General features: G+C 42.4%; 1 protein-coding gene across 2 annotated transcripts in view; it reads right to left on the bottom strand.

Moving 5' to 3' along the window:
* LOC109854461 (probable Ras GTPase-activating protein) overlaps window positions 1-17,765 on the bottom strand; it is a 147,428-nt gene that overhangs the window by 111,469 nt on the left and 18,194 nt on the right. Inside the window, exons 1-2 of one of the 2 annotated variants that reach the window (XM_020427561.1) lie at window positions 11,001-11,831; window positions 4,106-4,222 (exon numbers count right to left, since the gene is read on the bottom strand). The exons of the other annotated variant lie outside the window; for it this stretch is intronic. Coding sequence (XP_020283150.1) covers window positions 4,106-4,222; window positions 11,001-11,097 — 214 coding nt within the window. The 5' untranslated portion in view covers window positions 11,098-11,831. Of the gene's footprint in view, window positions 1-4,105; window positions 4,223-11,000; window positions 11,832-17,765 lie in introns of those variants that run through there. 2 annotated transcript variants of the gene reach the window in all.

Here is a 17,765-nt window from a genome sequence, read left to right as displayed (position 1 = left end):
TAAACTATAATCAGTTTGGACGAATATATTTATGTTATCAGATTTCATTTTCGAGATACATTTCTTAATTTTGCAGCAATCACACAGACTTTACACAGAATTGTCACAAAATATTTTACATACAATTTCTTCTTTCAATTCTTCCTATAATCTAATTTTACATATTTTCCGTTTCTTTTATAAACATCGGATCTTAATTGTCTCAGATGTTTCTAATCAGGGAACACTCGTGTTTACGCACTGCTCCAGACAGCCTCACGACAAATTATCTCTGCTCGTGCGGAAAGATTGGAGCAAGGGATAGAACTTCCCCCGAGTTCGCGCACACACAGTGTTCCGCAGACACCGGAAACACACACAAAACTTAACGAAAGTATTTTTATTGAACCACGGTCCGGACGTCCCATTGGCCGAGTCCAATCCGGTCAATTAAACCAATTTCGACCCTTCGGCCCATCGGAAACTATCGACGACGATTTTCTCGCACGTCCCTTCGTAACAAGACAGGACACACACACACACACACAAACAAATGTTCGAATTGCGAGACGCGAGTGCAACTCGACGCATTCGTGCGAATGTTTACGTGCGAACGATGTGTACGTGCGGAATTACGTGAACCAATTAAGATCATCTCGCTATCTGTTGATCTGTCAGGTCAATCCCGCGCTCGTTTGCGACATTTTGCAGCGGATCGCGCTAACGAAGATCAAGCGGTGACAGAGCGGTGAAAAGCTCTCTCCTGACCCCGCAATTACACGTCACGTATCAAACGGGATACGGCGATTTTTCAGCGAAATACGAGACATACTGGGAAATACACTCGTCGACTCGGATATTTTCCATCGAACACGGTTCATCGTTTCGGTCGGGCGGTAAAATTAATTTAGCTGCGTGGCAACAACGGGTCAAACAATATCCACGAATTATTTGGACGCAACGACGCGCGAAACCCTGTCACGCAATTACCGCTTAGTTTGCATTATTATCATATTCCCCTCGCGCATTTGCCGTGCGCGTTTCGAACTCGTGGAGATTAATTTCGGTCGTACGATTTATTAACGTTGTTAATTTTTAAAGAGAAACAAGAAGATTCGACGCGCATCGCGGATGATTAACGTGTACGGTCGTTACACGGCTGTCTTGGCAGCAACAATATCTCCCCGCACGAAACGCAACGCTCAGTTTCCTACAGTAGCGGCTAATAAATAAGGTCGATGGTAATTAAATCACCTTTGACTTTTGCTCATTGCGCGCGTAAACGGACGATTTATCTCGCGCGAGTCTGTTTTTTATTGGAGCTCTCACGAGCGAATCGACGACCGTGCGAGCGAACATGCACAAATTGTGAAATTTATTTTGCAAATACCATTGCACTTATTCTTCCGACATCGATATTCACTTTTTTTTCTAATTGTAGAGAAATTATATTGTAACTTTATTATTTTGATTATTGTATAATTTTGGTAATTTATTATTTTTTTATATCAATTATATTATTTTCATTAATTTTATTACTTGTGATTACCAGATTGTAAAGAATCATAATCATATTTCTACTTTTACCACTTGTCAAATAAGATAGTGTCGTTGCGACGGTGGTTTTTTTAACAACAAACGGAGACGTTCCGAGGCTTTCTTGCGGCAAATTTAACATATCTCATCGTGAAAATTATCACGTAATAAAACAATTACTTTTTTAGAATAAGAGAAAGCGACGATTTTTCGATTTGAAAAAGGTTTTCTACAAAAATACCGAAAGAGCAATTAACTCTCTTATTGTCTCCGCGCAGAATCGCGTAATTGTCTGCCAAAGCAAATTTCGCCGCGTGTAGCCGTCACTTCTCTCTCGTCATTACGTCGCTTGGAATGGAATAACTGTTACAGCCCGTTAATTTTCACGTTTCCGAGCGCGTCTCTATGTTATCTGAAATCTCTCGGCAATCGGTAACACTTATTCTCACGTTGCGCAACGGTTGTGGAATACCGGCGAGAGAAGTCGAGATGTGACGGCTCGAAACACGCGGGATCGAATGAGCGGCAACGCGTCTCTCTGTTTCTTACAAAATTTATCGCCGCCCTTTACATTCGTTGCGTCACACACACACAATCACGCGCGCGCGCCCTGTTCGCATTGACACAGGTCTCCCGAGACCGGAGAAGAAGACCGTCTATCCGTTCTCGGCTCGCACGCGAATCTCGTCGCTTTTGTGTTTTTCTACGAAGTCGATGCCTCTGTCGTTGCCACGACAACGAAATTAATAGAACGAAACCGGGTCGCAGTGCGTAACGAGATATATATTTTTTGTTCCACTAAATGGCGTAATATCGTTAATTTTATACGTCACGAAGCTCTCTCTCTCTCTCTCTCGCTCTCTCTTCTACTGTATAAAATGAAATTTTATCACGTAAAACTAGTTTAATACCAAAGTTATATTCGACATAATGAATATATCGCGCGAAGGTAATCCTCTTCTCAATGATTCTAACACGCAGCAATTAATTACGACTCGCTAATAATTCATCGATATTGATTAAAATTAACTGGGAGTAAATTAATTCGCACTCCTTTGATCCCCCTTATCCCATAGTTCATTCGCGACAATAATACCTTCCGCGATATATACGGTCCGATCGCACGATCTACGACCGGGTGGTTGAGGCAAAGTAAATTCATTTATATTCAACGTTAGCGCGCAATTAACTCGCACGGTGAAAAGAACGCGCGCGTTTTTTCGAGAGCGCCGAAGGGGATATCCTCTCGTTGTAATTGCGGCATCGGCTGCTCTTTTTCTGGTTGGCAAACCGGAGCGAACAATTTTTCTCGTTTCGCGAATTAAGTCTCTGGTTCTTCGCGCGTTTCTTCGCGGTCATTGTTTCGCGTTCTCTCGCGGCTGCGCTTGGAACACGAGCCCAACCGGCGTTTTGCGTAATCCGGTGAAAGCAGCAGCATTCAGACTGCCGCGCGCCTCTCTGCCAATTTCCACGCGCGCGCGCTCGGTCTACTTCCGCCGCCCGTGCCATAATCCGCGCGCGAGATCTCGCGCGCGCTTAGGCAAGCTTTAAGGAAATCCCGCGCGAAAGAAACGCGGTGTGGAATGAACAGTGTGTATGTGTGTGTGTGTGTGTGTTTCGCCGATTGCGCGTTTTCATTCGTGTTCATTCCACACGTGTATCTCCGTGCGAAACAATTCGAAGCTCGTTACGCAGAAAAATCTCAACGCATGTAAATGGAGAACTGAATGATTTACGATATTACGTAAAAAAAAAACACAAAGTACTGTGTAATAATAATTAACAATAAACGCATATTTCATTCTTCTCTCTGCAAATCGCGTTTCATTGCTTTTGCAAAAATCATTAACCGCTTCGTTTAATTACACACATGTGCTTTCATTTCACATATTATTTCTCAATATACACGTATCGCGAGTTCCGCAAATTTTATACGATATCCAAAATTATGTATTTCCACACAATATCAAAATTTGTTTTCATCAAAAATTCAATAATCCGTTCCTCAAATTGAATACAAATTTTAAAATATCGCGTCGCGCGTTGAATAAATATGAAGCGAGCGCGTGTTCGTCCCATCTGCAATTTCTCGTTTAGCTGCTGCGCGCAGAGACGGTACGCGAATATTGTATATGGGTCACACAGTTTGTGCCGCAATACAGACCCATCAAAAAGTTCGTGAGCTTTGCCACACCGCCGACACCAAAATTTCAGTCGTCTCTCGTAACGGCGATCATAGATCGTTCGTTCTATATTGCGGCTTTTCGTTGCAGCAGTTTCCGGCTCGTTCGATCGGAGCGCGTATAAAAATATCGCGTTCTGGCTCGATTCCAGATCTTTCCGGGTAAACAGCAGCGGCAAACGTATTCGACCGCGATCGGAACGAGAAGCTTTTTTCTCAACGTTTTCGACCATTTACAGACCCGAGTGGAATAATCGAAGGCGGAAAATTGAGGTCAGTGGCGTAAAAGTGGTTTACGTGGAAAACGATCGGGAGGTCTAACGAGCGAGAAGTGGAGAGAATTGTTTTACCCGCACACAATTTTTCAACACAATATTTATTGAATGTCAGTTTGCGCGGCACACTTACACTCCGTGAAGAGATGATCGTTGTCGTGCTCGCGCAATGACGATAATTCCGGGTCCAAAGTGTGCCTCTGTTGAGATCCTCCTCTCGGCAACGTGGAAACTCGTCGCAATAACGGCGCTACATGGGACATTTGCGTTCACAATTTCTAACTCGTAAAATCGAAATAAAAGGCGAGAGAGTGCACAAAGAGAAGCGCAGCTTGAGCGAGAAAGTCGTGAAATGTCAAGCGTATAAATATGCCGCAAACAATCTTGCTGTGTACAAGATGTGTAAAAATGTTTTACATTAAAGTAATGACAACGGAATTAGTAAACAATATAGTTGGGTTAGTAAAACCTGCAGTGTTTGTTGCGCCTGAGTCAAAAATTAAAACAGAAGGAAAATCCCTCCCCCCCTCCCCTAACGATTGATTTTGAGAACCGCTGCCGTAATCAGGGAACTAGATAAGACCGTCGACAAAATGAGGAAACACTTCCGTAACTCTATCTCGCGCACGAATCCGTATCGCGGACGCGGATGCGCATTGTGAAACGGGTATTTAATACAGACACCGCCGCCCGGGTCCATTCATCTACGTCGAGATGGTGACTGCGCGTAATCTGCTGGAAATTGTCGTGTACACATACACGTATCCGCATTTGCTTACCGCACACGGTGCGCATTCAGTTGAGTTATGCGAATAGAGAGAGAGAGAGAGACTTGTTTTCGTAACCTACTTTTTTCGAAGTCGAGACGAAGAGATGAATTTTGGCAAACTATTGCGATATTTTCCCGAGTTTGACCTAAATTTTTTTCTCGGACTGGCGAATACCGTTCGATAATTTCTGTGTTATATTTGGTGTTTCTTACGCGCATGTTGTTTATTTCAGCGTCTTTTGTTCTGTACGTGTAATGTATTTTTGTTTGTTTATAACAAAAATAATGTCGCGTCGCGAATGTCGATTCGAAGTTACTTCGTAAAAAAACGTTTACGCGCGCGAACAAGCACATCGAAATAAACTTCGCGAACAAAAGCGACGATCATTAACAACTCGTGTGTGATCCATCATGTGCAGTTAGTCAAACCGCACCGATACATCCGCGCGACGTGAGCGGTTACATCTAGACGCATTGTCGTCGATTGAATCGCGCGATATTGTCGTCGATTCTGTCATCGACAGAATAGTCGCGGAAAGTGCCGTTTCATTAACAAAGAGACAAGAGAAAGCGCGGCCAATTTCCAAATCACAATTACACACGTTTTGCATCATCGCGATAAATTTGCCTTCAAACTCCGACGATTCCCGCGATTTATTTCACCGCACTTTTTTTTTTTGTATTGCTGTTTGTATTGCATCGCCGCAATTTCGTAACGCGCCCCGTTGTGCAGACTCATTTAGAAGAGAACGAACTTTAGGAAAAGGTGGGAGGAAATCTATCTGTGATGTGTACAACAACCCGAGCTTGTGCAAACGTAACCAGAAACTGATTGCGTCAACCTCTCGCGGAGATATTTTGCGATTAAAGTTCACAAAGCGCGCGTCGTAACAAAACACAAATATGTGTACACGTCAGAAGCATAAACAATCGTTTCAATTTTCCGTCCGAGCGATTAAACGCAAGCGAAACACACACACTCTGGTAATTACCGGATTCTTTTTACGCAACGAGAGAATCTAATCGAAAGTATAAAATGAATCGGAGAATTTCATGAATATTTTGTTTTTGTTAACGAGAAAAACCGAGCTCAAGTAATTTGAATCGCGAAAGGAAGAAGAAAGGGGGGCACACAGCTAGAGTAAGGCGCGGCTTGTAATGAGGAAAGACCATCAACTAGCTAACCACGCTGCATTTCCGGTGTGGAATAAGCGGACGCGCTTCTCCTCACCGTACAAGGAGATTGACTCATACGACACGTAGGAGGAGACTAGATAGACGTAACCCACTAGTCAAGATGATAATTCCGCGATGTTAAGACAAATCTTGATGAAAAACTTAATTAATTCATTAATTAATTAACGAAACTTTCATTAATTTGATTCTGTTTCGTTGGTTTTCCTTCGTTGATTTATTGATTATTTATAAAAAAATTGCATTAATTTATCGACAATTGTTATACTTAAAGATTATTATATTTGTTTAAAAAAACTGATTCCAAAGAGACGAACTCTCGCCGTCATTATATATCCGCGATACAATTTAACATTTGCGTCGTCGCATTCGCTTGGTTCGCCAGTAGAATCCATTATATTAACCCATTGTGCTCGGCGATCGGGAATCTGCCAGGTCAAGCATGTCCGACAAATCGAACATAAGCACTTCCGTCGCATAATTAGAGCGTCGCTTTTACGAGCAGTCGCAACAATTGCGCGAACAAATCCATCCAACTGTGTCTCGGTTTTCAAGAGGAGACAATCTCAAATAATTGTCGCTACTCCGGTTGTAAATTTATATATTGCGCGCGAGTTCCGACGAAAAGAAATTAAGCACGGAACCGTAAAACGCCCCGATAAATTCGCGCTCGGATTTTGTTCCTCCGGCAAAAACTGAAACTGACTCAGCAATGAATCGCCGAGCGAACTGAAGATATTTATTATTCCCGGATAAAAAAAGATATTAAGAGCTGAGACAGAAAGAGAGAGAAAGAAGTCATTTATTTTTCAATTACGCGAATTGTAAAATATCTCTTTGAGATTATATTGCTCGTAAATTGTTCAACGGTACGTTTGACTCGAAAATACTCCTCTTTCAAGGTGATGCAGCACAGACGCCAACGTTCTCGTGTTAAATTCAAAGAGCGCGCGCGAGAGCTTGTCGTCTCGGAGAAATTTGAAGAAACGTTCGCGCGTAAGGAGATACTCCTTTTCATTCTTCGATTATTTTCTCTCGTGGCGTTTGCGCGCGCTCATCTCTAAGGAGATTTCATCCTCTCTCGGAAGAGAAAGAAGAGAAGATTGTCGAGATGCGGAAGAGACGGAAACACGGATCACAGAGAGAACAAGAGAGAAGGAAGAGAACGCGGGACGAGAGGTGAGGGAAGAGGCGCGGCGGAAGAGAGAAGAACCCCCTCGGGACGAAACAAAGCCGCCATTACTCTCGTCCTCCAGCTGACGGTGCGCGTCGTAAAGCTTCTAATTATTAATGTACCTGTTGTGGGATATGATCCTGGCAGCGCGAAAGAAAGCAACCGGAACGCGCAAGTCAGATAATGATCACCGCTCTTCTGGTACTTCTGTGCGCGCGCGTTTGTTCTGCGCGCGCCGTCCGCGTTTCGGAATTTATCAGGAGCTCGTTAGCTTTCTTGCGTACGGAGATCATCCGAGAACCCTGTGGAAGCTTATTTCGTCGTGCTCGATTTGTTGAGATGAAGAATTTACGTTCGAGATAATAAACACACATATTTACCAACTCGCGTATATACCCCCAAACGAATCTCCGTGTTTTTTTAAATAACAACTTATCGTCTCGCAAAATAATGCGCGTTATTACTTGCGCGAATCTAACTGTGGCGAAGGTTCCCAATCGATTCGATCAGAAAATATAGTGTCGTTGCGCGTAAATTGTTGATTTAATTTTTAAAATAAACAATTTGTCACAAATTAACGAGAAAATAAAATTCTCCTAGTTTTCTTTTAACGCGAGGAGATCTTCGATTTTCAATAAGCAAAAGCAAATAAAAAAAAATTTCGAATTGACTTTGCTGACGAAAACTGCCGAGGCGCACGCATTAAATCGGTCAAGATAATTTCTTCTCTCGCGAGCAACGAGATATAGGATGTCACACAATTAAACGAAATGGTTATACCGCGTGTAACCAAAGTACAGAAGCGCGGAGTCGTTTTACATCATTATTCGCTCGTGTTACCGGGTCGCGCACAAAGACCACGGAGTCAGGTTGCTTCTCCTTTCTGCGCTATCGACGTCGACCTTGTCCGATTCTGTGTCCCGCGGCAACGATGATAATGATGATGATTAACCATTTTACACGGAAAAACCGGCGGCCTCTCGTCTGCTCGTAAAAGACGGCGCGTTTTGCTTCTCGCTCTCTCTTTTTCTCGTGGTTATTCTCGCAAATTACTTAGCCGCGTTAATTTCTTCGGCACTTCATCGCGCTCCGCAAAAAAAAAAAAAACAAAGAAGAAGGTTCAAGTGGGTTCGAACGTGATTCCGTATCTGGAAACGTAACGCGCCGCGCCTATGTTTTATTCTCGCGATTCGTTCCGCCAATTAATCCGCGTAATCGTTTCCTTCGGGCTACGATATTAACCACCGCAATTTCGAAATAAACCAAAAATCTGGACGAAATTAAGCTTGCGTGGAACTAAAATAAATCTCAACAAGAAATATATAAGGCCTTACGAGCCATTCGCAGGATGTTTGTGCGGAAACTGTGCGTGTACATATATATATATATATATATACATGTAACGAATTCTACTTAGTTAGGGGGGTATCCGGGGTTTTTCATATGTGAGATGCAAATCCAGCATCCCGTATGAATTTAAGAATTGAGATTTCAATTAAAAAAAACACTTACTTGTAAAAATTTACAAGTAGAATTCGTTACATGTATATATATATATATATGTACACGCACAGTTTCCGCACAAACATCCTGCGAATGGCTCGTAAGGCCTTATATATTTCTTGTTGACAATTTCAACGAGCCTTAAGTCTTAATTGTTTAAAATAAATCTGTCATCTCGAGGGAGAGAGAGAGAGAGAGAAAGAGACAAAGGTGAAGATCTAATTTGCTTTAAAACGAGTTTTGTCTCTAATCAGATATCTCTCTGATTTCTAAAAGCTCTCACGATCTGGAATATTGCACGTTTGCTATATATATTCGTCAAACTAGGAGCAAATCTAGAACGATCGCAACACTTTCCGAACTAATCAAAATTTTAATCGAATCGATCGCATGCACGTGGCGCGTGTTGCGCGCCGTCACTTTAATTGATTTCGTACTAACGCGTCGCTTCTTCTTGCGCAACAGGCGAAACCTGATCTGACAATTTACGACGTATAACCTCATTTCTACGCGAGAGATGTTTCTTCTATTTTTGTTTTGCTCTGTGAAAAAGCGGGAAGTCACAAAATGCAATTTCAACCGCGGGGAATCAAGTCCCGCCGACTTCGAAGTATCGGAATCAACACACAGCGGACAGTGATTTTTAATTAAACCGCGCGGACGTTTCAATTAAAATCCCCGACTCGGAGAAACGACTCGCGGTCTCGCGTCATTTTCTTTCTCTTTACTCGTCCATTCCGTTCATCCCGCGACAAGGGAGGGGAAACTATGGGAACGATGAACGATTCGAATTTTAAATCCACTCTGGAAGCACCGTAAATAATTCATGCCTTACTACGGAGAAAGAATTCGAGAGGGATTTGCCGGCGCGTTAACAGTGATTCCGGATAAAGAAAAAAAAGAGAGAGGAGATAACGCGAATGTCAATCCAATCGATGGAATACAATTAGAAGCTTGCGTATTCGGAGTGTTGGCTTCTCTCTCCGCGTGATTCTCTTTTCTTCTCTTCCTCTTCCAATCCGGTATTTTCATTCCCGTTACTGGATGTCTGCAATATTGCGCTCTGTTCCCGGTTTTTTCCGTTCTATTTCCTCCGCACGCTCGCGTTCCTTTTTTCCGAGACATTCATCGCCTCGTGAAACGCAATAACGTGTTCCTCTCCCGAAGCTTATAGCTTCGACTCTGATTTTACAGTCAGCTTCACCGGATTATCCGAACTGCTTCAAGAGAATTTATCTTACATTACGGTTTGGCGCTTTTAATATCTCTCTTTTTCCTTCTCTTTTTTTTTATTTTCCTTCTTCCTCGCTCACTTCGTCCCGCGACTGGTAATATTTTTTCTTTTACGAGATGTCGTTCTCATTCGATGTTTCAGCAGATGCTGCCAGTCCCGACTTTCCTCTCAAAATCGCAGAATCCCGTATGCGAGAGGCGTGTCAGGTCGATGTAACGTCGACGTGTGAGCAAAGAGGAAAAATGAAAATTTTATAGAAATTGGAGGAAGAGCCGCGCCTCAATCCGATTGCCACTCTCGTCGGGAAAACCGAGTGAAAAATCGCACGGAGAATTTCCTTAGCTCGAATTAAATTTCGATACAAACCGCGGAAGTTAGCGTTGCGTAAATTATGGAGTTTTGAACGAGAAATGAATAAACCTGCGATTTCTACGACATTTCGAAACCACAGAAAATATAACAAGAAACGTGGTTTTTCGCATTTTAAAAGAACTCGCGCATCTCTCTCTCTCTTTCTCTATCTCTCTTTATCATGTTTTGCATGCGGATGATGAATAATACTTCGTGTATTAACGCGGTCGCGGTGAACTCGGACAGTGCGCGAAATGGTTTCACGAGCGATAAAACGCTCCGTGAAGTCTACAGTTTTACGCTGCGCGCGCGTTCGAAGTATTTAATGATGAGAGACGAAACACACGCGCTGCGGTTTTCCATTTCCGCAAAAAGACCCTGAATTCCCACGCCCCGATGTTCCGCGTAACTCGTAACGAAGCTACGGGACTGTTATTGAAGCGATGAGCGAAGCGTGTTAATCAAGAATAATGCTAACACAGCGTAGACCGTGGCAGTCGAAGCTAACGAAAAATCTGTCATATAAAGCGAGAACAACAAAGAGAACCGTAAAAAAAAAAGAAAGAAAAACTCTGATTCGCTGGAAGGAACCTTCATCCATAAAATAAATGTCGAAATTTATTTCATTTTTTTTCCAACGTACGATAACTTTTAGTTTTTAACGTACGTTAAATCTGTCCGAGCTGTGAATTGCGGTAATTTGATATATAAAACATTGCAATCTCTGTCAATTTAAAGTCGAGTATTTAATCGAGTAATCGATAATGAAGATTCCTTTTTTTGAAGAAGCGAGTTGGACTTACAAACGCTACGCGCGAAAGGATTTTGAAATTTTGGGCTCAAGTCCAGGTGATTTTTTTTCCGGCGTATGATGGAATTCCACACTTTCTTGCGACTCATCTTGACGCGACGAGAATCGGAGAAGATCACGATCGAGCGCGATAATCAATCTCGGAACACCTTCGTTGCAACTGACGCACTTCCGTAGCACACCAGTAACGATCCGACCGAGAGTGGGACCTTCTCTCTTTTCCCCTCAATTAAACACGCCTTATCGACACGCCATCGTCAAACAACGAACCACTCCCAAACGGCGAATGTCCGACGAGGCATCAGTCAATCTCTGCAAATTTGCGCGAATCACTTTCCACGCACCGATCGGATCTCTCAAAATACAAGCCGATATATTCGAACGCGCTTTTATCTTTCTCTCTCTCTCTCTCTCTAACTATTCTTTCAATTCACGAGATCGCGTGAGCGCGCGACGAGGTACACGAAGAGGTTCACATCCAACACACTGCACTGTTTTTTGCGCGAGACGTGTTCTTTCTCGACTCCTCTTCACTCACTCTTCCTCAAATTATCCTCAGGCGCGCGCGCGGCTCTCGTTCGACGTATAAATCGCGCCGCGATGACGGGGACGAGAGAGAAATCGGCGCGCAAAAAGACGCCGATCTTCGTCGAGACCCGGGCGTTTAGGTAGTGCGCGAGCGCGTATCGCGACGACTGCGACGAATCCACACACTCTCGGCTCGGTTGCTGAAAAGTAGCAGTGACCTAGCGCGCACTTCGCCGACTTTTTATCCGGCGCGAACGTCCGTCCGAACGCGGCGTGAACGTACTTATATCGGGTGCCCGCGCGCTCGAGAGAAACGAACGACGACGACGACGACGACGACGACGACCACGACGATGAGTTACACGACGAGTCGTTTTATCGCATCCGGCGCCGAGGACTCTTTCGATGAGGAGGATTCCGACGCATTAGTACGCCGCCGCCGACGACGACAACGCGCCAATCACCTCGTGCAAAATCATTGTGTGCGGCACGAGAAGAGGGGCGATGACGATGACGGTTCTCGACTCAGGGTCGAGATTACGAAGACGAGATTCTGTTTCTATTTTTCGCGCGCGCAATTACTTGCGCGTCTCGGAATCGGTTTCTTTGTTTCCACGAGACAATCAGATTCGAGATACAGCGTCGAACGGAGCGCTTTTGTTGACGAGGATTTTTTTTTCTAATTTTCACGACAAACGCCCCGTTTCAATTCTCTCCGAATAATATTACTGCCCGATATTACACGGCGGCGTATAAACGGGGAAAGGAGGAGGTAAATTTCAAACGCGAAATTTTATTTCCAACAAAATGCACGGCTGTTATAAATCACCCGCGCAACAAAAGCTGTTGTGCCATTGTGAACGGTATCGTACCTATTACACCGCGCGTTTCTGAGAACGAAATATACGTCTGCTACATCACGCGCGCGCCCCTTTGTATGCGCTTTTCCTATATATTATATATATAGTCTGAAAATCAAAATATTTCCGTAACGCAATTTCGAGTCGGAATTAGACAATTTCGGGCTGGATTTAGAAAACTTCGGGCGATGTGTTTGCACGATCGAAAGTCGCGTAGAAATGTATGAAATTTCAATCTGCTCGTTTTGATTGAAATCGCGCGGCGCGTCGATTTTCGCAGCGCATCAAGAAACAAAATCGAAGCGAGATGACGTATAAAAACAACTAAAATCTCGATGTTTCCTCCGCGTAGGTATTCTCGCGAATGAGGAAAATCACTCAGATACAATCGAGCAAAATTGAAACTTTTGTTACGCAAGTCGAAACAAGACACGCGTGAGGAATTTCCGTTTCTATCTTGTCCGGACGATCGCAACGCGCGAAGAAATCAAGCGTTTAAATTACAATCCATCCGCGTCCTTGCGGAGAATCTTTGTTTTTTCTAATCGTCGGAGGACGTGCGGTTTTCGTGATAAAACCGAATTAGATCAGAACGGAAACACGCCGCGTGTTTGCAAAATCAACGCAAACAACAAACACACAGCTGCGGTCAAATAATAATCGCGAGATAGTACCGCGCGAACAATTCCGAAAACAATTGGACGGCTATTTCTTCCGAATAAACGCAAGAACGAATAAAAAAAAAACTCGCTCGATACGCGACGAGAAAGAAATTTCAAATCCTCTTTTTTTCTAACGAAATCGGAACGATCTGATGTCTGACGGATAGGGGAGACGTGCAAGCGTGAAGTCACCCGTGGAAATCGTTAGCGCTTTCCCACGCGCGCGCGTCGACACAGTGACGTGCAATTACCCATCTCGCCGTGAGCGCGAAATAATCCTCGCGAAACAATGGGCGAGATTAGGGTCGCGGGCGCAAACTAGGCGATGCGCCAACGCGCGATCTTAATTCCGCCCAACTCGAACGATCCGAAGCAAAGTAGAAAGCGTTTGCGGCGCGGTTAACGAGAACCGCGTTTCCACGCGGAATAGATTTGTCTCGTCTCGGTTCTAATTATATGAATTATTTATGGGCGTCGTCCCGTCGCGAGAGTTCGTTCTTGCGAGACGCGACGATTTCCTGCTTTTCACCGCCGATAAAAAGAGAGATTTCGTCGTTCGGATTCGTCGGAGATCGCGCGAAGAGATGAGGAAATCACAGAATATGTAACACACACAATTGTAATATTTTTTTCAACAAGCATTCCCGCTCGTTACCGCACGCGTGTTTCGCTCGCGACAAACTTTCTGAGAAACAATCCGCACTTACACCGCAACCAGTCACTGCGAATATCTTCTCCGGCCGAACGATTCTAATCGTTACGCTTCGAGGAAGAAGCTACTGTCTCGCTCGAGCTTGTCAATTGCGATCGGATGCGTCACGTTCGGTACACTTCGTGCATGCGAATAGGCGAGCTTAACTCACGACAAGACATTTTAATGACGGCTCTTCCCGACGACTAACGGCAGACACGAGCACAATTTTTTTTCCTCGGTGTAATATCCCCCCTCCCGTGAATTGCGTGAAAAACGATTGTCTATCTTCGAACCGTCCTTATACTGTCGCTAAAACTCGCGTAGAGATAGACAGCGTCGCGTGTTCGATTCGAATAATTAAGTCAAGTCCGAGGTGTGTTCCTGTCCGTACATTGGAATCGGAATAATTCAAGTTGGTTGCTTCGATATCGCAATCAGAGACACATCGTCGGCTCGATATGACAGTTCAAGCGTCCAAAGTTATTTTAAGAATGCGATAATTAATTTGTATTAGGTCTACCGAAAAGTTCTGTCCGTTTTTGGAATAAAACAAAATACAAATATTTCTTAACCTTTTCGCTCCGGGGATTTTTCCTTTAAAATTGACCTCGCATTTTAGCTGAAAAAGTTAATACTAACCTGCTACCCCCCCCCCTTCAAAGTTAATTTTGAAGGTCAAAGAAGTAACCAGGATTTTTTTCAATTTTTTTCCTAAATTTAGTGCATTAAATTGACCTTATAAACATCTATTACGTTCGCTTTTCTTGCTGGTCCATATATGGACCAGTCCCGGAGCGAAAAGGTTAATTTTTCAAAAATGGGATATACAAATTGCCCTCACGCTGGCAAGAAATCATTAATAATAATGGCAATTATATTATTTAATAAAGTTTATTGACGGTAAGAAAAATTTGTATTTTGTTTTATTCCAAAAACGGACAGAACTTTTCGGTAGACCTAATATAAAATTTACATTTCGTTGTTTTTGAGTTTAACAACAAAATATCAGATTTGCGTTAATTGTAATTGTTGAATTAAAATTTAATAGCAAACAGGCGGACGCTACGCGCACGCTATTATTATTTTTATTTTAACATTTTGTGTCAGTGAACACAATCTATCACTGCAATGACAGCTAGTATATACGTCTTACAAATATAATACACATATGAGAGATGTCAGAAATAACGCATGAAAATCAAAATAAAAAAATAGTGAGAGGGAGAAGTAGAAAAACAACACGTGACTAAAGTCAGGTGACTTTACAAACGTGACTAAAGTAACAGTGAGAAGAGAAAAACACCACGTGACAGAGAAAAGAGAAAAAGCAACACGTGACTGAAGTCACGTGACTTTACTTCAGTCACGTGTTGTTTTTCCTTTTCTCCTTGTCACGTGACTTTACTTTAGTCACGTTTTTAAAGACACGTGACTAAAGTACTGTCACGTGACGTGAATCACGTGTTGTTTTTCCTCTTCTTCCTTTCTCTATTGTTCGAATTTGATTTTCATTTCTTTCTGGCACCTCTCATATGTGTATTATATGGTTTGTAAGACGACCATGCTGTGTTCCGCATTTCTCTGTGTGTTGGCGAGTACTGTGACATTTCAATTCGGTTTTTCAATACTAAATTTATAAAAATATATAAATAATACATTTTTCTAATATAAAAATATATAAAAATACAGAACTTAAATAAAAGTAATATTTTTCCGTCAAAGAGCTTGATGTCGAGTGATTGCCATTAGCATTTATATACCGTTCGAACGTTAGCTATTGTTTAATTCTCGACGACGCTTCGCGTACATACCGAACGTGACGATAACCAACAGTGTCGTGATCGCGAGTTGTGTCGTGAACGCTTAATTTGCGTGGGTGGAAACACGCGGGCATTGATGCGAACGAGCGAGCCGTCGGACGCGCCCAAGACCCACGTGGTGACGGGAGGGGACCGTGTGACACCGCGTGCGCGGATCGGGGACTGCTAGGATGGTTCTTCCGGCGACTGGCGTTTCCGGTGCTTCAGACAATACCGCGGCGATGATGATCGCGACGAGAGAAGGCTCTCAACGAGCGGCTCTCAACCCCCGTCTAAGCTGAGGCTTTGCCTCCGCGTACCCTTTCTTTTCTACGCGTGTTTCTCTGTGTCACAAAAAACGAGCCGGCATTGTCGACATTAATTTAGATTTTAATCACATTTTCCCGAAATCTCACTAAAGGCTTAAAATTGTTTCTGCAAAAAAAATAGTAGATTGTTGATTTGATTTTTTTTGAATATCTTCCAAATCGACGCTGTATGTTAAAAAAATACTCTATTTTTAAAATTGCGGTTTTTCCATCGCAGACACGGTGTAGTTCGTGACACATTACGTGACGAAGGTATCGAAGGTCACCCGAGTGTGTCTATATTAAAAAACCATACTATCGCCATCTCTGCATCGTCATTGTGCGTTCGTGCGGGCTTGTTTTTCCACGCAAACGACTATATTACTCAGGGAAAGAGAAATAATGTGCGAGATGGCGAATAAAGTCCATTTAAAAAGATCAAAGAGAAACGGCCGAGTTAAACAAATGGCGAGATAAAAGTTTTCTTTAAATATTTTCTTTTCATAACACTGAGTGTGAGAAATTAAATTTGTTCAAAGACAACACTGTTTTGTGTAATAATTTTCTCTGGAGAAAAGCGCTGTTTGATCATGACCATTATCGTAATCATAGTTAGTGGATCGCCCCGACTCCCACGAGCAATAAGGAAGCGAAACACTCAACGATGACTTTAAAGGATGTCAAACAACAAAGAAGAAAGACTGAATACTACTCTAGTTCCACCGAAATTAGGTCACATCTATCTTGCGAAAAGAAAATCGAGAGCCACTTTTCTGTTCTTTCAAGGAGGAACTGCATTGCAGAGAATGTTCTGCTTGCGACTCGAAAAATACGTCGCAATATCTTTAAAGTGTCTTTGATATTTACATTTCCCCTAAAAAGTTTTTAAACTTAAAAGAATTCTTGTTTTTTCGCAATGCACCTTGATAACAGAAATTTAAAATAATTTTCTATATACTGAATATAACTTACACGTTATACTAAATATTTAAAAACTTATTTAGAATTAATCTAGAGAACAATTGAATTGTAAAAAATAAATTAATTTAAAAAGAAGTTTTAGTATCAACTCAAAAATAATTTTTAAAGCATGATATGATCTAGGTATTATAAACATGTGCGTTTATAAATAAACTGTTTACTTCTTTCGCCATCTGTATGCTACGAAGGGAAGTAAAGTATCGACACCTGGTCATTGTAAAATCGCTCTTACTTACAGACGAAACAGCGTTGTGTCGGTAAGGCAGAAATTGCAATCGAAATCAAACACAATAAAATTCTTAATTTTTCCAAATTTAACTATAGTAATAAAATATCTCATGTAAACATAGAATATATATATTTCCAAATTATTTCTAATGCAATGACAATATAAAAAATTCTTGTAGGAAACTGCCTTACCTACCAACATATCAACGAAAGATATTTCCTCGTCGGAAGCAAAGTGTAGGAAATGATCCTTTTTTTCTTGTATTTCAGTATTTAAAAAATTAAAAGTTCTTTATCACGCTTCTGATAAAAATCAAAGTACATTAATTATCAAAATGTTATATTTCACAAGATTATAACGACACAAATGCCACTTCTGACTATCAAGCTAGTCAATACAAAAGAAAACAGAGAGATTGTTTAACGTTAAAGTACATAGCTTAAAAACGAAACGTTAAGAAACGCAGTTTGTTTTTCACCGCGTTTCAAGTTCGAGGGAACTTTATTACACTTTTGTGCGCGGAAACGTTCCTTTTCATTTCCCGTGTAATCGTGCTTTTTCTCTACCCGCCCTTTCGCGCGTTGCTGCAAAAACGAAATGAATCAGCCCCTTCCCCGCCCCGCGTCATGAGCGGGGAAAGTGCACTTGATTCCTTTTGAACAATGTCGACTCGTTAAGGACGCACCGCCGAGCGCA

Source organism: Pseudomyrmex gracilis, unplaced genomic scaffold (genome assembly GCF_002006095.1).
Source record: "Pseudomyrmex gracilis isolate BER0280 unplaced genomic scaffold, ASM200609v1 scaffold_66, whole genome shotgun sequence".
NCBI classification, from domain to species: domain Eukaryota; kingdom Metazoa; phylum Arthropoda; class Insecta; order Hymenoptera; family Formicidae; genus Pseudomyrmex; species Pseudomyrmex gracilis.
Note: the sequence above shows the minus strand (reverse complement) of the source record. Positions and strands in the feature narration are given on the sequence as shown.